The 24,358-nt window shown below is 37.5% G+C and overlaps 1 protein-coding gene across 2 annotated transcripts in view; it reads left to right on the top strand.

The window, feature by feature from the left end:
• The window catches only part of LOC128698674 (MAM and LDL-receptor class A domain-containing protein 1), a 696,795-nt gene that overhangs the window by 505,988 nt on the left and 166,449 nt on the right, over window positions 1–24,358 (top strand). For both annotated transcript variants that reach the window (XM_070084847.1, XM_070084846.1), the window contains exons 69-70: window positions 7,263–7,374; window positions 16,922–17,144. In XM_070084847.1, coding sequence (XP_069940948.1) covers window positions 7,263–7,374; window positions 16,922–17,144 — 335 coding nt within the window. The remainder of the gene's footprint in view (window positions 1–7,262; window positions 7,375–16,921; window positions 17,145–24,358) is intronic.

Raw genomic sequence — 24,358 nt, 5'->3', positions numbered from 1 at the left:
TTTCATTAATCCATCTATGATATTTTTTCAAAATTATATAATAAACACGATACATAACATAAAAAGATGATAAATACACCCCACAATAGAATAAATAAACATAAATATGAGGTGTGGTAGCAGATGCCTTGCACAAGTGACGCCATATTAGAAATGATGATAATAATAATAATAATCACCGAGTCTCATTAAATGTTGTATATTACGTTAATATACACATTTTCATTAATCCATCCATTATATTTTTTTCAAAATTATATAAACACGATACATAACATAAAAAGATGATAAATACACCCCACAATAGAATAAATAAACATAAATATGAGATGTGGTAGCCAGATAACTTGTACAAGTGATGCCAAGAATAACATTTTCTCTAATCTAACATAAGAGAAAATGTGTTACTGGGGGTAACTGTAGAAAATTATTCCTTTCGTATGTATGTAAGTTTATTCAGGTATACACAAATACAGTTACATAGATTATCATACATAACAACATATGTGTAGAGAACCTAGGATAACCCAAAAAAGTCAGAGTGACTTATTTCCATTGCCTTCACTCAGAGCATCATTTCTTCTCAAAATGATGTTACATGAGAATGGGAGTGTTCTTCTTTATTTATTCTACCGTATCAATGTAGAGACAACCTGTACACAATGTAACTTGTACACAAACCAGACGTGTACACTTCGTTTACAAAACTTACCTTCGCCTGGTTTGTTTACATAACTCTGCGCCTGTCCTCTCTCATGCACTCATTCTTTCTCTCTCTCATTTATTCGTTTTATCTCATTTACTTACTCCTGACCCTACATTAAGACTACAAATATTTTAAGGTAAGTAATGAGTGAACTGTATATACATTTTATCGCTCTGGGATGCTTAAATGTAATAGAATATTATGTGTAGGTGGGTTGGCCTGGTATGGTAGCCCGGCTGACTACCATACATACCACACTTGATTTTTTACAATAAATACTACTCATCTCACCCTATATTTTAAGGTAAGTAATGAGTGAACTGTATATACATTTTATCGCTCTGGGATGCTTAAATATCATAGAATTGTATGTGTGGGTGGGGTGGCCTGGTATGGTAGCCTGGCTGACTACCATACATACCACACTTGATTTCTTACAATAAATACTACTTGTCTCACCCTAGATTAAGACTATAAATATTTTAAGGTAAGTAATGAGTACACTATGTGTGTATTGTACTTTTTTATTGTTTCTTGATGCCTGGTTCTATTGCTAACTTAATATATGTTAGTGTAAACTTGTTATCTAGTGTTTGTATGCATTTGTAAGTGGAAAAAAAGGGTGTTCCACTTTACGGCGGTTTCCGCTTTACGGCAGTAGCCTGGAACCTAACCAGCCATATAAGTGGGGCCCTCCTGTATACAACAAATTTCTAAGAAAATTTCCAAGACCGTAGGCATACTATCGAAGATACTGTACTATGTTCCACAGTCAGCCCTCCTGGCCCTTTATCACTCTCTTATTTACCCCTATCTCACCTATGGAATTTGTGCATGGGGCTCAACAACAATTAACCATCTCAGACCACTAATTACCCAACAAAAGGCTGCAGTCAGAATGATAACAAATTCCCACTACAGGCAGCACACTCCACCAATATTCAAAACACTAAACCTACTCACCATACAAAACATCCATACTTATTACTGCACCTATTACATACATAGAACACTTAACTCTGATGTTAACCCTCCCCTCAAACATCTTGCCAACCTCAACAGAACACATGACCATAACACAAGGCACAGATCACTCTTTGATGTTCCTCGTGTCCATGTCACGCTATGCAAAAACTCAATGCACATAAAAGGCCCTAAAATCTGGAATTCATTACCTGTAAATATAAAAGAAATACTACCTGTTTATAAATTCAAGTCACTTCTCAAAGATCACTTACTCACCCAAAGCCAAATAAATACTGAATAACTGAACCTTATAAATTGTATATCTTAAATGTTTCTCACAATTATATCACGTAAGTGTTAAACCTAAGACCCAATCTAACTTTGTTATTTTTTAAATACACTACCTAACAGAATACTCCATTTGACTGAATGTACAGCAATGCATGCATCCATGTGACCTGTCTTTGTAATACTCATTTGTGCTTTATTGTTATCTGTTTACAATAATGTTTTATCACTGATTACATCATTGCTTAGTTAATCTTAAGTTAATTTTAAGCCAGCCCATAATGCTATGCATACAAGTGGCTTTGGCATGCTGCTCTTACCTGTATTTTTTTGTACCTCTGTATGTATGCTCAAATTACTAAATAAATAAATAAATAAATAAATAAATATATGTATGTAAGTGAAACAAAGCTGAAGGGGGTGGGAGAGTTTCAATGGAGAGGAATAAATGAGATTAGGTCAGGGGTTTCAAATAGAGTTAAAGCTAAAGAAGGAGTAGCAATAATGTTGAAGGATAAGCTTTGGCAGGAAAAGAGGGACTATAAATGTATTAATTCAAGGATTATGTGGAGTAAAATAAAGATTGGATGTGAAAAGTGGGTTATAATAAGCGTGTATGCACCTGGAGAAGAGAGAAGTGTAAAGGAGAGAGAGAGATTTTGGGAAATGTTGAGTGAATGCATAGGGAGTTTTGAATCAAGTGTGAGAGTAATGGTGGTTGGGGATTTCAATGCTAAAGTGGGTAAAAATGTTATAGAGGGAGTAGTAGGTAAATTTGGGGTGCCAGGGGTAAATGTAAATGGGGAGCCTTTAATTGAGCTATGTGTAGAAAGAGATTTGGTAATAAGTAATACATATTTTATGAAAAAGAGGATAAATAAATATACAAGGTATGATGTAGCACGTAATGAAAGTAGTTTATTAGATTATGTATTGGTGGATAAAAGGTTGATGGGTAGGCTCCAGGATGTACATGTTTATAGAGGGGCAACTGATATATCGGATCATTATTTATTTGTAGCTACAGTTAGAGTAAGAGGTAGATGGGAAAAGAGGAAGGTGGCAACAATAAGTAAGAGGGAGGTGAAAGTGTATAAACTAAGGGAGGAGGAAGTTCGGGTGAGATATAAGCGACTATTGGCAGAAAGGTGGGCTAGTGCAAAGATGAGTAGTGGGGGGGGGGTTGAAGAGGGTTGGAATAGTTTTAAAAATGCAGTATTAGAATGTGGGGCAGAAGTTTGTGGTTATAGGAGGGTGGGGGCAGGAGGAAAGAGGAGTGATTGGTGGAATGATGGAGTAAAGGGTGTAATAAAAGAGAAAACGGTAGCTTATGAGAGGTTTTTACAAAGCAGAAGTGTTATAAAAAGAGCAGAGTATATGGAGAGTAAAAGAAAGGTAAAGAGAGTGGTGAGAGAGTGCAAAAGGAGAGCAGATGATAGAGTGGGTGAGGCACTGCCAAGAAATTTTAATGAAAATAAGAAAAAATTTTGGAGTGAGTTAAACAAGTTAAGAAAGCCTAGGGAAAATATGGATTTGTCAGTTAAAAACAGAGTAGGGGAGTTAGTAGATGGGGAGAGGGAGGTATTAGGTAGATGGCGAGAATATTTTGAGGAACTTTTAAATGTTGAGGAAGAAAGGGAGGCGGTAATTTCATGCACTGGTCAGGGAGGTATACCATATTTGAGGAGTGAAGAAGAGCAGAATGTAAGTGTGGTGGAGGTACGTGAGGCATTACGTAGAATGAAAGGGGGTAAAGCAGCTGGAACTGATGGGATCATGACAGAAATGTTAAAAGCAGGGGAGGATATAGTGTTGGAGTGGTTGGTACTTTTGTTTAATAAATGTATGAAAGAGGGGAAGGTACCTAGGGATTGGCAGAGAGCATGTATAATCCCTTTATATAAAGGGAAAGGGGACAAAAGAGATTGTAAAAATTATAGAGGAATAAGTTTACTGAGTATACCAGGAAAAGTGTACGGTAGGGTTATAATTGAAAGAATTAGAGGTGAGACAGAATGTAGGATTGAGGATGAGCAAGGAGGTTTCAGAGTGGGTAGGGGATGTGTAGATCAAGTGTTTACATTGAAGCATATATGTGAACAGTATTTAGATAAAGGTAGGGAAGTTTTTATTGCATTTATGGATTTAGAAAAGGCATATGATAGAGTGGATAGAGGAGCAATGTGGCAGATGTTGCAAGTATATGGAATAGGTGGTAAGTTATTAAATGCTGTAAAGAGTTTTTATGAGGATAGTGAGGCTCAGGTTAGGGTGTGTAGAAGAGAGGGAGACTACTTCCCGGTAAAAGTAGGTCTTAGACAGGGATGTGTAATGTCACCATGGTTGTTTAATATATTTATAGATGGGGTTGTAAAGGAAGTAAATGCTAGGGTGTTCGGGAGAGGGGTGGGATTAAATTTTGGGGAATCAAATTCAAAATAGGAATTGACACAGTTACTTTTTGCTGATGATACTGTGCTTATGGGAGATTCTAAAGAAAAATTGCAAAGGTTAGTGGATGAGTTTGGGAATGTGTGTAAAGGTAGAAAGTTGAAAGTGAACATAGAAAAGAGTAAGGTGATGAGGGTATCAAATGATTTAGATAAAGAAAAATTGGATATCAAATTGGGGAGGAGGAGTATGGAAGAAGTGAATGTTTTCAGATACTTGGGAGTTGACGTGTCGGCGGATGGATTTATGAAGGATGAGGTTAATCATAGAATTGATGAGGGAAAAAAGGTGAGTGGTGCATTGAGGTATATGTGGAGTCAAAAAACGTTATCTATGGAGGCAAAGAGGGGAATGTATGAAAGTATAGTAAGTACCAACACTCTTATATGGGTGTGAAGCCTGGGTGGTAAATGCAGCAGTGAGGAGACGGTTAGAGGCAGTGGAGATGTCCTGTTTAAGGGCAATGTGTGGTGTAAATATTATGCAGAAAATTCAGAGTGTGGAAATTAGGAAAAGGTGTGGAGTTAATAAAAGTATTAGTCAGAGGGCAGAAGAGGGGTTGTTGAGGTGGTTTGGTCATTTAGAGAGAATGGATCAAAATAGAATGACATGGAAAGCATATAAATCTATAGGGGAAGGAAGGAGGGGTAGGGGTCGTCCTCGAAAGGGTTGGAGAGAGGGGGTAAAGGAGGTTTTGTGGGCAATGGGCTTGGACTTCCAGGAAGCGTGCGTGACCGTGTTAGATAGGAGTGAATGGAGACGAATGGTACTTGGGACCTGACAATGTGTTGGAGTGTGAGCAGGGTAATATTTAGTGAAGGGATTCAGGGAAACCGGTTATTTTCATATAGTCGGACTTGAGTCCTGGAAATGGGAAGTACAGTGCCTGCACTTTAAAGGAGGGGTTTGGGATATTGGCAATTTGGAGGGATATGTTGTGTATCTTTATATGTGTATGCTTTAAACTGTTGTATTCTGGGCACCTCTGCAAAAACAGTGATAATATGTGAGTGTGGTGAAAGTGTTGAATGATGATGAAAGCATTTTCTTTTTGGGGATTTTCTTTCTTTTTTGGGTCACCCTGCCTCGGTGGGAGACGACCGACTTGTTGAAAAAAAAAAAAAATATATGTAAGATATTAATGATGCACGGCAGGCATGCGTGAGCATGTTAGATAGGAGTGAGTGAAAACAGATGTGTTTTGGGACTTGACAAGCTATTGGAGTATGAGCGAGGTAATATTTTGTGAAGGGATTCAGGGTATAGTAACTGGTTAGGCAGACTTGAATCCTGGAGGTGGGAAGTACAGTGCTTGCATTGTAAAAAAGCAGTTTGGGAGATTTGCTGTTTAGAGGGACATCTAAACTGTTGTATCTGCACTCCTCTGGCAAGACAGTGATAGTGTGATTGATGGTGACCTGCCTCGTTGGGAGGTGGCCAGCATGTTAAAAAAAAAAAAAAAGATATTAAGGATATTCATAGTAAATGACTCAAATGTAAATGCATCAGATAAAATCATAGCAAGGTACATGAGAAGAATATTTAGTTTATTCTATAGTATATTAACCCTTTGACTGTTTTGGTCTTATATATACTACATGTATGTCTTACGAGCCAGTATTTTTGACGTATTTACACTCCAAAATTCTAGTGAGCCTACCAGCAGGAGAAAGCTGGTAGGCCCACATGTGAGAGAATTGGTCAGTGTGCACTGTGTAAAATAAAATCCATCAGCACGCAGTGCATAATGAGAAAAAAAAAAACTCTGACTGTGTTTTTGGATTAAAATGCCGAATTTGAGGTGCATTTTCGTATAGTATTTATGGTTGTATTCACGTTTTCTTGGTCTCATTTGATAAAATGGAAGACATATTACAGAAATAGAGATGATTTTGATTGGTTTCATGATGAAAAAGACCTAGAAATTGAACTCAAAGTAGTGGAAATGTTCGATTTTTGCCAATGTTCCAGAGTAAACATATGACGTCATTGTCCAATAAGTGTCCAACTAGCCATTCTAATACGCAGTCATGAATGGGTTGACATTATTTATACAATTATTACAATAATGCAGTAGTCTGCATAACAGTAAATCTTCTATTTTTTGTGTGAATAAAAATTCAAAATAGAAAGCAAGAGTAATATAAGAGGGGCCTGGAGATGTGAGTGCCAGGAATGTCTGCACTATTCATTCTGGACCCTTTTTTGAAATTGGCATCTTTTTTAGTTTGTGCAAAATTGGCCAAATTGCCAATTTCTGATCATTTTATTGGGCAGTTGAAATCAGTAAATGGGCAGTTTCTTGTACTCAATCAATAGAACAAATGGAGTTCTAAAGAAATAGCTGAGTTTGGTCTACTGGAACAACGGAATTAGCCGAAAATAGGGCTCAAAGTAGGCGAAATCTCTGATGCGTAAATATCGCCGATGTCGCTAACTTCGTGAGAGCATAATTCCTTAAATTTTCAATCAAATTTCGTACTTTTGTTGTCATTACCATTGGGAAAAGATTATCATTTCATAAGAAAAAATATTTTTTTATTTTTTTAAATTCTTTGACACTGAGAACAAGTTTATGAGCAGGAATCTCAGCAATCAAAGGGTTAAGCTAATAAAACTTACATTAGGGATGAAGCTAGTTTCTCTAGTCTGCTATGTATTTGAAATAGTCCATTGTTGGACAGAACATGCAAATAAAGGTCTTCACTGTAATCATGTCTTTACCAGTAAATACAGTAGACAGGTACTGTAAGGAAATGAAGAGAGGAATATAGGTGCTGAGATTTTTTAAGTTGTCCAATGAATTTCAAATATATCTAATGTTATGATGTATATTTATTAATTATTGCAGTTTGTATGCTCTGATGGTGAAGTAATCCTACAAGAACAAGTGTGTGATTTCATTCCCAACTGTGTGAACGGGGATGATGAAATGTTTTGTGGAGACTGTAATTTTGAATTTGGTATGTTCATAACTGCAAGTACCATATGATCATTATAATACAAGCTTAATTATGTTGTTTTCTTTTTAATCATATCTAATGTGTTTTTAGCTTTTGTCTTCTGAATTTTTTCATAATTTTACCATCTTTGTTTGGAATATATCAGTTACTAATTTGTACAGTAAATCTGCTTATTACTAATACAGTGGTCTCTTGAGTTAAAATATTAATCCATTTTAGACAGTGTATTGTACTTCAAAACTATTATAACTTGAACCCCAAAATACATGGTGTTATGGAAATTTGTTAAAAGACCCTGGAAGTGCAACTCTGATTATTCATTGGATTTCAAGAGATGGTGGTGGTGGGGGGGAACAAGATGGAGAGAAGGTTGCCGGATGGAAGGAGAAGCTCCTTCCAACTGCTGCCTCTTGAAAAAACTGTCTACAGTTCTTTGTTTCTATTGCTTTGTTCTAAGGCTCTTAAAAAAATTAAAACATTATCTCCAAAGACACAGGGTGTTTTCTCATTATTCTTTTTACGCCTCAATGAATAAACAGTTTCTGCATCTGTTACCCTATGGTCATTATCCTCAACTTCTTCCTCCCCACTATCCTTCTTATCTTTTTTTTCATCAAACTGGCCATATCCCACCAAGGCAGGGTGACCTAAAAAGAAAAACAAGTTTCTCTTTTTAACTCTAATGATGTATATAGGAGAAGTGATTACTAGTCCCATTCTCCTGGCATTTTAGTCACCTCTTACGACACACATGGCTTATGGAGGAAGAATTCTCTTCCACTTTCCCATGGAGATGAGAGGAAATAAACCAGAACAAAAATTATTAAGAAAATAGAAGAAAACCCAGAGGAGTGTTTTTTTTTTTTTTTTTTTTTTTTTTTTTTCAACAAGTCGGCCGTCTCCCACCGAGGCAGGGTGACCCAAAAAAGAAAGAAAATCCCCAAAAAGAAAATACTTTCATCATCATTCAACACTTTCACCACACTCGCACATTATCACTGTTTTTGCAGAGGTGCTCAGAATACAACAGTCTAGAAGCATACACATATAAAGATACACAACATATCCCTCCAAACTGCCAATATCCCAAACCCCTCCTTTAAAGTGCAGGCATTGTACTTCCCATTTCCAGGACTCAAGTCCGACTATATGAAAATAACCGGTTTCCCTGAATCTCTTCGCTAAATATTACCCTGCTCACACTCCAACAGATCGTCAGGTCCCAAGTACCATTCGTCTCCATTCACTCCTATCTAACACGCTCACGCACGCTTGCTGGAAGTCCAAGCCCCTTGCCCACAAAACCTCCTTTACCCCCTCTCTCCAACCCTTTCGAGGACGACCCCTACCCCGCCTTCCTTCCCCTAAAGATTTATATGCTTTCCATGTCATTCTACTTTGATCCATTCTCTCTAAATGACCAAACCACCTCAACAACCCCTCTTCTGCCCTCTGACTAATACTTTTATTAACTCCACACCTTCTCCTAATTTCCACACTCCGAATTTTCTGCATAATATTTACACCACACATTGCCCTTAACCCTTTGAGGGTTTTGGTCGTACTAGTACGTCTTACGCGTAGGGGTTTTTGACGTACTAGTACGCATAAATTCTAGCGGCCTCAAATCTCGCAGGAAAAGGCTGATAAGCCTAGATGTGAGAGAATGGGTCTGTGTGGTGGGTGTGTGCAGTAGGAAAAAAATCTGGGACCCAGTGGTGCATTGTGGGAATGCCATCATAGTACACAATTTCCACGTGCCCTGCGGTAAGAAGTTCCTCACTCCTCGGCGAATTGGGACACTTTTGTTCCCCAGTGACAGTTCTAATACAGATGGAAGTGACAGTGAAGATGAGTTTCAAGGTTCTGGTGAGGTTTTGACCGAAACTAATGACCATAATATGGGTAATAGTGAGGAAAACCCAGACAACCCACAGCCTTCCACCTCTGGTGCTGGGCCGTCGTTCAGTTGTACCAGAATCAAAGAGGAAACTCCTATTTTCCAAAATCCCAGACTCAGATGTGAGCATTGGTGATGATAATGATAGTGATTATGAACTACAAGCTCTTCAAACTTGTTCCAAGAATGGAGGAGGAGGAGGAGGCAGAGGAGGAGGAGGCAGAGGAGGAGGAGGCAAGAGGAGGAGGAGGCAAGAGGAGGAGGAGGCAGAGGAGGAGGAGGAGGAAGAAGAAGAGGAGGAGGAGGAGGAAGAAGAGGAGGAGGAGGAGGAGGAGGAGGAAGAAGAATACGTAATGATAACAATAATACATAATAATAATACATAATAATAATAATACATAATAATAATAATACATAATAATAATAGGTAATAATAATAATATGTAATAATAAATGTTCACCCATGACAGTAACAAGATAAGGGGAGATAACATCTGATAAGTGCTGACGTTTGATGAGGGTAAATGAGGGTAGAGCTGATGCCAAAAGATGAGATGAACATCGCCCTCCCTTTGTTTTTGCTGGTATACTAACATTTCTGTCTGTCTATTTGCCTGTCTGTCAAGCTCCCTGTCTATCCATCTAGCTCTCTGTCTCAGAGAGCCACAAGACTGCGTCATCACTTTTACTCACATCTTCAAGCAGAGTATAGCACTTTGTCTGGGTTTCTTGGGTTATCCTAGGTAATTTATACTATGTATACTTGTATTTATGTGTACCTGTGAGACAGAGATAGACAGACAGATAGAATGAGGGAGAAAGATAATTAGATAGAATGGAGGAGGGGAAGCAGCATCCGACCCCATTGTTTTGACAGGCCGGAGGGGGAAAGAGTAATGAGCCAATATGTCACTTTGACAGCTGCCGACTCCTTGTAATTTACACTATGGACGAGGAGGAGGAGGAAGAGTAGGGGGAAGAGGAAGAAGAGGAGGAGGAGGAAGAGTAGGAGGAAGAGGAATAAGAGGAAGAGGAGGAGGAAGAGGAATAGTAGGAGGAAGATTAGGGGGAAGAGGAGGAAGAGGAAGAAGAGGAGGAGGAGGAAGAGTAGGAGGAAGAGGAAGAGTAGGAGGAAGAGGAAGAGGAGGAAGAGGAAGAGTATGAGGAAGAGGAGGAAGAGTAGGGGGAAGAGGAAGAAGAGGAGGAGGAGGGTGGAACACTAGTACACTGGTACTGGTACACTAACATTTCTGTCTGTCTATTTGTCTGTCTGTCAAGCTCCCTGTCTATCTATCTATCCGTCTAGCTCTCTGTCTCAGAGAGCCACAAGACTGTGTCATCACTTTTACTCACATCTTCAAGCAGAGTATAGCATTTTGTCTGGATTTCTTGGGTTATCCTAGGTAATTTATACTATGTATACTTGTATTTATGTGTACCTGTGAGACAGAGATAGACAGACAGATAGAAAGAGAGAGACAGATTGAAAGAGATAGAATGAGGGAGAAAGATAAAACACCATTGTGTATGACACCATGTTTCAGAGTTCCACAAGCTGCAGAACTAATAGGAATATGTTCAGTGACTGTATATTGGTATATATATTATAGAACAATAATAATAAACAATGTTTTGTATTGTTTGTTTTTGTAAACAAGTTTTGTAAACAATATATTGATAATTATGTTTGTGTGCTTATTGTGTTGTATACAACGAGTGTATATATGTACATTGCACCTTACTTTGGTCTCATAGGCCACATAAGTTATGTGAAAAAATAAAATAGTGAAAAAAACAACAAACCTTCAAATACAAGTAAATCAAAGTTTACCGGGTGAGCGGCAGTCGCCGCTGTTGCCATACGCGGCTCATTTTCTGCAAACTTCATGCATCCATATCTCCGTAAGTATTGATGGTAAAAATTTTTTGTTTATCCTATAATGTTTAGAAAAAAAACTCTATTTTTTCATAAGAAAAAATAATTTTTTTTTTTTTTAAATTTGGCCGACCCTGAGAACGAGTTTCGGAGAGGGCCTGTCGACCCTCAAAGGGTTAAACAGGACATCTCCACTGCCTCCAACTGTCTCCTCGCTGCTGCATTTACCACCCAAGCTTCACACCCATATAAGAGTGTTGGTACTACTATACTTTCATACATTCCCTTCTTTGCCTCCATAGATAACGTTTTTTGACTCCACATATACCTCAATGCACCACTCACCTTTTTTCCCTCATAAATTCTATGATTAACCTCATCCTTCATAAATCCATCCGCCGACACGTCAACTCCCAAGTATCTGAAAACATTCACTTCTTCCATACTCCTCCTCCCCAATTTGATATCCAATTTTTCTTTATCTAAATCATTTGACACCCTCATCACCTTACTCTTTTCTATGTTCACTTTCAACTTTCTACCTTTACACACATTCTGTATATGCCTGTACATGCAAGTGTAGTGTGACCTAAGTGTAAGTAGAAGTAGCAAGACTTACCTGAAATTTTGCATGTTTATGAGACAGAAAAAAGACACCAGCAATCCTACCATCATGTAAAACAATTACAAGCTTCTGTTTTACACTCACTTGGCAAGATGGTAGTACCTCCTTGGGCAGTTGCTATCTTCCAACCTTCTACTTATGATCCTTCTTATCTATCTTTGCTAATTCCTAGAGTTTTTCTGTTGTCAACTCCTGTCTGTGGTCCATATTAATTATGTAATTCCTCCACGCCAAGAACGATGGTCTCCTGGTTTACATTCCCCTCAGCCTCAAATTCTTCAGTCATAACTGTAATGACTTAGTAACACAAAAGATAACATAATTAAATCACAAATGCAGTTATGGAGGGTAACTTATCCAGAGTTAGTGTGGGCAGTGTAGGTTATAGCTTCAAACTGCTATTGGCTGAGATACTACTCAGAGATACTCATTCCTGTTGTGGATTGGCTACTAAACCACCCCCACTAACACCCCTATTAGCTCAGACATTGCCCAAGAGGCAAGTTACGGTATCACAGATTGGCTGAGGCCCACCCATGCTTACCTACCATCATACACGTACCGTATTTTATATTTTTCATTGCAACTCAAAACTATTATATTGTGCATAATTATTTTTATTATTTTTCATCACTAGCTAATGCCAACTACCTCCAATACTCTATACTTCTTTCTTACTGCTATTAATTGCTCATAATTTTAAACTACAAGTCAAATCTTACTCCAAATTAATAATATTCATTATTCTTACCTGTCCATTTAATTTTGTTTATCACTACTTGTTTTTTTAGTCACTTTTCATTGTGTATGCAATTAGTGTATATTCCAATTACTTTTTTGCAAGTACCAAAACTATCTTTTGCTAGCTAGTACCAACTACCTCATTTTTTTTTTACTTTTATTGTGCAATAAACTGCTCAATTTATTTAATATTACAAATCAGATCTTACTCCTAAACCAATATTATTTCATAGTGACCACCTGTCCATTTAACTTTGTTTACCATTACTTAATTTTAGTCCCTTATATATTTTCTCCTTTATTTTAGCTTTATATAACTACCCTAGTTTATATATTCACAATTGTTAAAATAATCAAGGTGCTATTCTCAGGTGCTAAAGTAGAATAAGTTCACAATTTTGCCATTATATTCCAAAGCTCATTATTTGATTACCACTTTATTGTTCACCACAACTTATATTAGTCCCTTTTATATTATTATTTTATACTATAATTCTAACTTTAAAGAATTACCTTTATAGTACTACCTACTATCATATTCCCAAGCTCCATTATTTGATCATCACTTTATTTGTATTAGTCCCTTTTATATTGTCTCCTTTATTTTAGCTTAAAAAAAAAAAAAAAAAAAAAAAAAAACTACCTTAGCTCATTATTTTACATTTGTTAAATAATTCAAGTGCTATTTTTTAGCTTAAGACTATTTACTTTGTTTTATACTTAATTCTAACTATAGATTCACTACAAATCTTATGATTACAAGCATTGATCCTGATACCAATCTCTTATTTAATGACTTAAATGAATCAAACAGTTACTGTAATTACTACACTGCAGAACAATCAAAGGCACTTCTCAGTGCCAACAACAACATAACTATCTTTAACTACAATATCAGATCTTTAAGCAAGCATTACGATGACCTCATAGCATTACTAAATTCCTTACATGCCAATATGTCCATCATTACACTAACTGAAACCTGGCTAAAGCCTGATAGTACAGATGTCTATGCCATTCCTGGTTACACAGCCATACACAACTGTAGGCCAGACCAACAAGGGGATGGCACAGCCATATACTACTCAGACCAACTAGAATGTATCACTAATACTTGCACAAGGGATGAACATGGGGAATATATAATAGCCAAATTCAAATCCAAATACCTACAAAAACCTCTCACATTGATAAACATCTACAGAGTTCCACAGTCAAACATTAGCCAATTTAGTCAAAACCTAGGAAGTATGATAACTGATGCACGCATGAACAAAGATCACTTACTACTCTCAGGTGACTTCAATATAAATCTCCTGCAAGACCAGGACCCACACGTTACTGAATTCACAAACACAATGAGTAACTGTATGTTGCTACCAACAGTAACAAAACCTACAAGAGTTACAGAGACTAGTGTTTCCCTACTTGACCACATCTGGACCAACACCATATCCCCTTTAAAATCAGGCATAATTACAGATAATACCACAGACCACTACCCGACTTTCCTCATAACAACTCTTGGTAAATTACCCCAAGACACTACTAAAGTCACCTTCAGACTTCACAATGAGGCAGCCATTAATAACTTCACAACAGCAGTAGCAAACATTGACTGGCACACTGAGCTAGAAATCTATACAGATATTGACGAATGTATTAATAATTTTCTAAAAAAGACCCAATACCTCTATAACAAGCACTGCCCTAAAAAAACTAAACAGATGACAGCTAAGAGACTGAACAGTCCCTGGCTAACACCCAGCATTCTCAAATCCATAAATACAAAACACCAATATGAAAAACAGTACAGAATGGGTCACATAACCAGAGACCAAACAAAACGTTACTCGTCAATCCTAACCAGCCTGATAAGAAGGGCAAAAAAATTGTATTATGAGAACAGATTATCCAACTTACGAGGTGATATAAAAAAGACCTGGAAAACCCTATCAGAAATTCTAGGAACAAAAAAGATATCACGAAATAGCGAAATAAAATTAGCAAAATCAGATGAACCCCAACTCCCACCAACAGAAACAGCAAACAGACTCAATGATTTCTTCTCCACTATAGGACAAAACCTTGCCAATAAAATCCCAAGCTCAGATACCCCACCAAATGACTACCTCACCGGCAACTACCCGAACACACTGTTCCTAGCTCCGACTAACCCATACGAAGTCTCCCTTATTATCAACACACTAAAAAACAAGGCAGGAGATTTAAATACCTTACCACCCTTTATATACAAAAAAGTGTCACAAGTGCTATCACCAATCATTGCAACACTCTTTAACAAATCCATTGAATCCTCCACCTTCCCTACAGTACTCAAAATAGCAAGGGTCACCCCGATCCACAAAGGAGGAGACCAAACAGAGTTGAATAACTATAGGCCAATATCCAACTTACACCCTCTCTCAAAAATCTTCGAAAAATTAATTCATAAACGAATCTACTCCTACCTTATCTCCCAAAACATACTCAACCCCTGCCAATTTGGATTCAGGCCTAATAAAAATACTAATGATGCTATTATACACATGCTAGAACATATATACACTGCAATAGAGAAAAAAGAAGTCCCACTGGGGATCTTCATTGACTTACGTAAAGCTTTTGATACAGTTGACCATGACTTGCTCCACGTAAAATTGTCACACTATGGTATAAGAGGGCACTCCCTCAACTACCTCAAGTCATACCTCAGCAACAGAAGCCAATATGTGTATGCAAATGGGGCAAACTCCTCTGCACAACCAATTACAGTTGGTGTCCCACAGGGAAGTGTCCTTGGCCCTCTTCTCTTTCTCCTATACATAAATGACCTACCAAATGCTTCGCAATTACTCAAACCCACACTATTTGCAGATGACACTACATACGTCTTCTCCCACCCGAGCCCAGTCACGCTAGCCAATACTGTAAATACCGAATTACAGAAAATATCTACCTGGATGAGAACTAACAAACTTACACTAAACATTGACAAAACCTACTTCATTCAGTTTGGTAACAGAGCTACAGATGTCCCTCTTAACATAATGATAAACGGATCACCTATCACAAAGCTAACAGAGGGAAAATTCTTAGGAATCCACCTTGATAATAGACTCAAATTTCATACACATATACAACAAATTTCTAAGAAAATTTCCAAGACTGTAGGCATACTATCGAAGATACGGTACTATGCTCCACAGTCAGCCCTCCTGGCCCTATATCACTCTCTTATTTACCCGTATCTCACCTATGGAATTTGTGCATGGGGCTCAACAACAAGTAACCATCTCAGACCACTAATTACCCAACAAAAGGCTGCAGTTAGAATGATAACAAATTCTCACTATAGGCAGCACACTCCACCAATATTCAATACACTAAACCTCCTCACCATACAAAACATCCATACTTACTACTGCACCTATTACATACATAGAACACTTAACTCTGATATTAACCCTCCCCTCAAACATCTCCTTGCCAACCTCAACAGAACACATGACCATAACACAAGGCACAGATCACTCTTTGATGTTCCTCGTGTCCATCTCACACTATGTAAAAACTCAATGCACATAAAAGGCCCTAAAATCTGGAATTCATTACCTGTAAATATAAAAGAAACACTACCTGTTTATAAATTCAAGTCTCTTCTCAAAGATCACTTACTCACCCAAAACCAAATAAATACTGAATAACTGAACCTTATAAATTGTATATCTTAAATGTTTCTCACAATTATATCACATAAATGTTAAACCTAAAACCCAATCTAACTTTATTATTCTTTAAATACACTACCTAACAGAATACTCCATTCTACTGAATGTACAACAATGCATACAACCATATGACCTGTCTTTGTAATACTCACTTGTGCTTTATAGTAACCTGTTTACATTAATGTTTTATCACTGATTTCATCATTGCTTAGTTAATCTTAAGTTAATTTTAAGCCAGCCCGTAATGCTATGCATAGTATAAGTGGCTTTGGCATACTGCTCTTACCTGTATTTGTTGTACCTCTGTATGTGTGCTCAAATTTTTTAAATAAATAAATAAATAAATAAATAAATAAATTCCTTTATGAGGGTAAATCATAACTCAAAATTATTATAAATCAAGACCATCATACTCAAGGGACCTCTGTACAATATTTCACCAAAATGTATAATAAGAAATAATAGATATTTAAGCCTGTATTGAATACACTTCTTTGTAACAGAGCTCTTTTCTCAGAGAATAATTAGTTGACTATTATAGAAATTTCCTTAATCTGCTCATTTGCTTACTGTATCAAAATTGGGTCACTGCAAGTAAAAGATGTACCATAAGCCACCTTTCTTTGTACCACCTATTTCTCTTATTACCAGTTATTTAATACTTTTATTTTTAGGTACATGTGGATGGAATTTCCAGATTGAAAATGATTATATATGGTCAAGAGGACATAATCTAAGTAATGATCATGAGTACTTAAACATCTATGATCATACTCTGGGAACAGATGCTGGATACTACATCTATGTTGCACAATATTCTAATGACCATTCTGGACCTGCTGTTATGCTTACAGACACGCATCACAATGCTTATATTGATTGCACCATGGATTTCTGGTAAGAAGTGCATCATTATTAATTTATTCCTCTAATATAAGATTGTTAGTTATGTCCAAATAAATACCACTAAGTGGAACCAGTGACACAAGTAAGGGAAAGTAAGAATGAAAATTAAGAAGACAGATGTGAGGGAAAGAACTGGGATGGAAAAGTAAGTTCAGTAAAATAAGTAAGGATGTTTGAATATGTGTAGATGTCGTACAGATGATAAAGAGATAATTGCCATTGCTATGAATGAAAAGAAGTTGGATGTCCTAGCTCTGAGTGAAACAAAGCTGAAGGGGGTAGGGGAGTTTCAGTGGGAAGAAATAAATGAGATTAGGTCATTAGCATCTGAGAGAATTAGAGCTAAAGAAAGGGTAACAGTAATGTTGAAGGTTCAGTTATGGAATGGGGAAGAGGGAATATAAATACATAAATTCCAGAATTTATGTGGATTAACATAAGGGTCAGATGTGAAAAGTGGGTTATATGTAGTGTTTATGCACCTAGAGAAGAGAGGAGTGTAGAGGAGAGAGATATTTTGAGGGCTGTTAAGCAAGTGTTTGGGATGTTTGCAACCAAGGGAGAGTAGTTGTGCTGGGGGACATAAATCCTGAAGTGGGTGAAGCAGTTATAGAGGGTGTGGTAGGTAAGTTTGGGATGCCAGGTGTAAACAATAATAGGGAGCCTGTGATTGAACTTTGTATAGAAAGGAGTTTGGTAATAGGTAATACACATTTAAAAAAAAAAGGATAAATAAGTATACAAGATATGATATAAGGCATAATGACAGTAGTTTGTTAGACTATGTATTGGTAGATAAAAGACTGATGAGTAGACTTCAGGATGTGTATGTTTATAGAGGGGCCACAGATATATCAGATCATATTATAGTTGTAACTGCAGTGACAGTAAAAGGCAGATGGGAAACAAGGAGAATGGCATCAGGAAGTAAGAGAGAGGTGAAAGTTTATAAACTAAAGCAGGAGGCAGTTAGAGTAAGATATGAACAACTGTTGGAAGAAGATGGGCTAGTGAGAGTATTGGCATTGAGGTTAAAGAGGTATGGGATAGATTTCAGAATGTAGTGTTAAGAGTGTTCAGCAGAAGTGTGTGATTACAAGAAAGTGGGTGCAGGAGGAAAGAAGAGTGATTGGTGGAATGATGAGGTAAAGAGAGTAGTAAGAGAGGAAAAAAGTTAGCATATGAAAGATTTTTACAAAATAGGAATGATTAAAGGAGGGAGGAGTATATGGAGAGAGAAAAAGAGAGGTTAAGAAAGCGGTGAAGGAATGTAAAAGGAGAGCAAATAAGAGAATGGAAGAGATAAATGGGATTAAATCTGGAGTATCTGAGAGAGTTAGAGCAAAGGAAGGGGTAGCAGTAATGTTAAATGATCAGTTATGGAAGGAGAAAAGAGAATATGAATGTGTAAATTCAAGAATTATGTGGATTAAAGTAAAGGTTGGATGCGAAAAGTGGATCATAATAAGCGTGTATGCACCTGGAGAAGAGAGGAATGTAGAGGAGAGAGAGAGATTTTGGGAGATGTTAAGTGAATGTATAGAAGCCTTTGAACCAAGTGAGAGAGTAATTGTGGTTGGGGACCTGAATGCTAAAGTAGGAGAAACTTTTAGAGAGGGTGTGGTAGGTAAGTTTGGGGTGCCAGGTGTAAATGATAATGGGAGCCCTTTGATTGAACTTTGTATAGAAAGGGGTTTAGTTATAGGTAATACATATTTTAAGAAAAAGAGGATAAATAAGTATACAAGATATGATGTAGGGCAAAATGACAGTAGTTTGTTGGATTATGTATTAGTAGATAAAAGACTGTTGAGTAGACTTCAGGATGTACATGTTTATAGAGGGGCCACAGATATATCAGATCACTTTCTAGTTGTAGCTACACTAAGAGTAAAAGGTAGATGGGATACAAGGAGAATAGAAGCATCAGGGAAGAGAGAGGTGAAGGTTTATAAATTAAAAGAGGAGGCAGTTAGGGTAAGATATAAACAGCTATTGGAGGATAGATGGGCTAATGAGAGCATAGGCAATGGGGTCGAAGAGGTATGGGGTAGGTTTAAAAATATAGTGTTAGAGTGTTCAGCAGAAGTTTGTGGTTACAGGAAAGTGGGTGCGGGAGGGAAGAGGAGCGATTGGTGGAATGATGATGTAAAGAGAGTAGTAAGGGAGAAAAAGTTAGCATATGAGAAGTTTTTACAAAGTAGAAGTGATGCAAGGAGGGAAGAGTATATGGAGAAAAAGAGAGAGGTTAAGAGAGTGGTGAAGCAATGTAAAAAGAGAGCAAATGAGAGAGTGGGTGAGATGTTATCAACAAATTTTGTTGAAAATAAGAAAAAGTTTTGGAGTGAGATTAACAAGTTAAGAAAGCCTAGAGAACAAATGGATTTGTCAGTTAAAAATAGGAGAGGAGAGTTATTAAATGGAGAGTTAGAGGTATTGGGAAGATGGAGGGAATATTTTGAGGAATTGTTAAATGTTGATGAAGATAGGGAAGCTGAGATTTCATGTATAGGACAAGGAGGAATAACATCTTGTAGGAGTGAGGAAGAGCCAGTTGTGAGTGTGGGGAAAGTTCGTGAGGCAGTAGGTAAAATGAAAGGGGGTAAGGCAGCCGGGATTGATGGGATAAAGATAGAAATGTTAAAAGCAGGTGGGGATATAGTTTTGGAGTGGTTGGTGCAATTATTTAATAAATGTATGGAAGAGGGTAAGGTACCTAGGGATTGGCAGAGAGCATGCATAGTTCCTTTGTATAAAGGCAAAGGGGATAAAAGAGAGTGCAAAAATTATAGGGGGATAAGTCTGCTGAGTATACCTGGTAAAGTGTATGGTAGAGTTATTATTGAAAGAATTAAGAGTAAGACGGAGAATAGGATAGCAGATGAACAAGGAGGCTTTAGGAAAGGTAGGGGGTGTGTGGACCAGGTGTTTACAGTGAAACATATAAGTGAACAGTATTTAGATGAGGCTAAAGAGGTCTTTGTGGCATTTATGGATTTGGAAAAGGCGTATGACAGGGTGGATAGGGGGGCAATGTGGCAGATGTTGCAGGTGTATGGTGTAGGAGGTAGGTTACTGAAAGCAGTGAAGAGTTTTTACGAGGATAGTGAGGCTCAAGTTAGAGTATGTAGGAAAGAGGGAAATTATTTCCCAGTAAAAGTAGGCCTTAGACAAGGATGTGTGATGTCACCGTGGTTGTTTAATATATTTATAGATGGGGTTGTAAGAGAAGTAAATGCGAGGGTCTTGGCAAGAGGCGTGGAGTTAAAAGATAAAGAATCACACACAAAGTGGGAGTTGTCACAGCTGCTCTTTGCTGATGACATTGTGCTCTTGGGAGATTCTGAAGAGAAGTTGCAGAGATTGGTGGATGAATTTGGTAGGGTGTGCAAAAGAAGAAAATTAAAGGTGAATACAGGAAAGAGTAAGGTTATGAGGATAACAAAAAGATTAGGTGATGAAAGATTGAATATCAGATTGGAGGGAGAGAGTATGGAGGAGGTGAATGTATTCAGATATTTGGGAGTGGACGTGTCAGCGGATGGGTCTATGAAAGATGAGGTGAATCATAGAATTGATGAGGGGAAAAGAGTGAGTGGTGCACTTAGGAGTCTGTGGAGACAAAGAACTTTGTCCTTGGAGGCAAAGAGGGGAATGTATGAGAGTATAGTTTTACCAATGCTCTTATATGGGTGTGAAGCATGGGTGATGAATGTTGCAGCGAGGAGAAGGCTGGAGGCAGTGGAGATGTCATGTCTGAGGGCAATGTGTGGTGTGAATATAATGCAGAGAATTCGTAGTTTGGAAGTTAGGAGGAGGTGCGGGATTACCAAAACTGTTGTCCAGAGGGCTGAGGAAGGGTTGTTGAGGTGGTTTGGACATGTAGAGAGAATGGAGCGAAACAGAATGACTTCAAGAGTGTATCAGTCTGTAGTGGAAGGAAGGCGGGGTAGGGGTCGGCCTAGGAAAGGTTGGAGAGAGGGGGTAAAGGAGGTTTTGTGTGCGAGGGGCTTGGACTTCCAGCAGGCATGCATGAGTGTGTTTGATAGCAGTGAATGGAGACAAATGGTTTTTAATACTTGACGTGCTGTTGGAGTGTGAGCAAAGTAACATTTATGAAAGGGTTCAGGGAAACTGGCAGGCAGGACTTGAGTCCTGGAGATACGAAGTACAGTGCCTGCACTCTGAAGGAGGGGTGTTAATGTTGCAGTTTAAAAACTGTAGTGTAAAGCACCCTTCTGGCAAGACAGTGATGGAGTGAATGATGGTGAAAGTTTTTCTTTTTCGGGCCACCCTGCCTTGGTGGGAATCGGCCAGTGTGATAATAAAAAAAAAAAAAAAGAGATACTATGATCAAATTTTGGTGAGAATAAAAAAAAAATTTGAAGAAAGCCTAGGGAATGAATGGATTTGACAGTTAAAAATTGGAGAGGACAGTTATTAGATGGAAAGTTGGAAGTATCAGAAAGGAAGAAGCACTGTCTATTTATCAGTTCAAGACTTCTTAAAAACCACTTACCCACAACTAAATAAATATTGTTAATAACTGTATTTCATGAAAGTGTAATCTGTGACCCTATCAAACCATGTTTTTTTAATTACATTACCTAATAGAATAATCCAATCTCTTGAATGCGTAGTAACTCATCTAATGACCATGTGACCTGTTTCTGCACAACAAATAGTATATTGATATAGTATATTGATCATTTTGTTATATTATACATTGTTATACTACAAATTTGTACAACTATAATGCCCCTTAATTGTAAGGTTCAAATTTCATTGTTTAAAATACTCATTTGTACTTCATGTTGTATTTTGTTTACTGTAATTTTTACCACTGAATATATCATTGCTTAGTTAATCTTAAGTTAATTTTAAGCCTGCCCAAAATGCTCTGCATACAAGGGGCTTTTGGCATGTTCATCCAACTATAATTCCTTGTACAACTTGTTGAATGTTGATGAAAATAGAGAAACTGCGATCTCATGCATTGGGCAGGGAGGTATAACATCTTGTAGGAGTGAGGAAGACCCAGCTGTCAGTGTGGGAGAGGTGTGTGAGGCATTGGGTAGAATGAAAAGGGGTAAAGCAGCTGGATTAATGGGATAAAAACAAAAATGTTAAAAGCAGGTGAGAATATAGTTTTGGATTGGTTGGTGCCTTTATTTAAGTAATGTATGGAAGAGGGGAAAGTACCTATGGATTGGCAGAGAGCATGCATAGTTCCTTTGTATTAAGGCAAAGTGAAATTTATAGGGGAATAAGCCTGTTGAGTATACCTGGTAAAGTGTATGGTAGAGTTATCATTGAAAGAATTAAGAGCAAGGCAGAGAGCAGGATCACAGATGAACAAGGAAGCTTTAGGAAGAGTAGGGGTATGTAGACCAAGTGTTTACAGTGAAGTATGTAGGTGAACAGTATTTAGATTAGAGTAGAGAAGTTTTTGTTGCATTTATTTATTTGGAAGAGGCATATGATAGGGTGGACAGGAGATCACTGTGGCAAATGTTGTAAATGTATGGAATAAATCGTAGGTTACTGAAAGTATGTAAGAGTTTTTATGAGGATAGTGAGGCTCAGGTTAATCTTTTGACTGTTTTGGTCGTATATATACATCTTACGAGCCACCGTTTTTGGATGTATATATGCTCATAAATTCTAGCGGCTTCAAATCAAGCAGGAGAAAGCTGGTAGGCCCACATGTGAGAGAATGGGTCTGGGTGGTTAGTGTGCACCATATAAAAAAAATCCTGCAGTATGCAGTGCATAATGAAAAAAAAAAACTTCGACCGTTTTTTTTTTTTTATTAAAATGCCGACTTTGTGATCTATTTTCATTTAGTATTTATGGTTGTATTCTTGTTTTCGTGGTCTCATTTGATAGAATGGAAATCATATTATAGAAATAGAGGTGATTTTGATTGGTTTTTACTATGAAAACAACCTTGAAATGGAGCTCAAAGAAGGGGAAATGTTTGATTTTTGCTGATGTTCAAAAGTAAACAAATGATGTCATTGTCCAATAAATGTCCAAGTAGACATTCTAATATACAGTCATGAATGGGGGTGACATTATTTATACAATTATTACAATATTGCAGTAGTCTGCATAACAGTAAATCTTGTATTTTTTGTTTGAATAATAATTCAAAATAGAAAGCAAGAGTAATATCAGAGGGGCCTGGAGATGTGACTGATGAACAAAGAAAATGTTATTTTAGAGCCAGGAATGTCTGCATTGTTCATTCTGGACCCTATTTTGAAATTGTCATATTTTTTTTATTTTCGTGAAATTGGCCAAATTGCAAATTTCTGACCATGTTACTGGGTAGTTGAAATCAGTAAATGGGCAGTTACTTGTACTCAATTAATAGACAAAATGGAGTTCTAAAGAAATAGCTATGAATTTGGTCAATTGTAACAATGGAATTAGCCGAAAATAGGGCTCAAAGTGGGCGAAATCATCAATTCATAAATATCGCTGAGATTGCTAACTTTGCGAGAGCGTAATTCCGTCAGTTTTCCATCAAATTTCATTCTTTTGGTGTCATTACAATCGGGAAAAGATTCTCCATCATATCATAAGTAAATTTTTTTTTTTTTTTTTTTTGGGGGGGGGGGGGGGATTTTGCAACACCAGGAGACGCCTCAGGATTTGGGGTTGCAACAGTCAAGGGGTTAAAGTATGTTGGACGGAGATTATTTCCCAGTAAAAATAGGCCTTAGACAAGGATTCATGATGTCACCATGGTTGTTCAATATATTTATAGATGGGGGTTGTAAGAGAAATGAATGTTCAGGTGTTGGCAAGAAGTGTGGGATTAAGCATTTATATAAATCTATAGGGGAAGAAAGGTGGGGTAGGGGTCGTCCTCGAAAGGGTTGGAGAGAGGGGGTAAAGGAGGTTTTGTGGGCGAGGGGCTTGGACTTCCAGCAAGCGTGCGTGAGCGTGTTAGATAGGAGTGAATGGAGACGAATGGTACTTGGGACCTGACGATCTGTTGGAGTGTGAGCAGGGTAATATTTAGTGAAGGGATTCAGGGAAACTGGTTATTTTCATATAGTCGGACTTGAGTCCTGGAAATGGGAAGTACAATGCCTGCACTTTAAAGGAGGGGTTTGGGATATTGGCAGTTTGGAGGGATATGTTGTGTATCTTTATATGTATATGCTTCTAAACTGTTGTATTTCTGAGCACCT

This window comes from Cherax quadricarinatus, chromosome 14, assembly GCF_038502225.1.
Source record: "Cherax quadricarinatus isolate ZL_2023a chromosome 14, ASM3850222v1, whole genome shotgun sequence".
NCBI classification, from domain to species: Eukaryota; Metazoa; Arthropoda; class Malacostraca; order Decapoda; family Parastacidae; genus Cherax; species Cherax quadricarinatus.
This window is presented reverse-complemented; position numbering and strand designations above follow the sequence as displayed.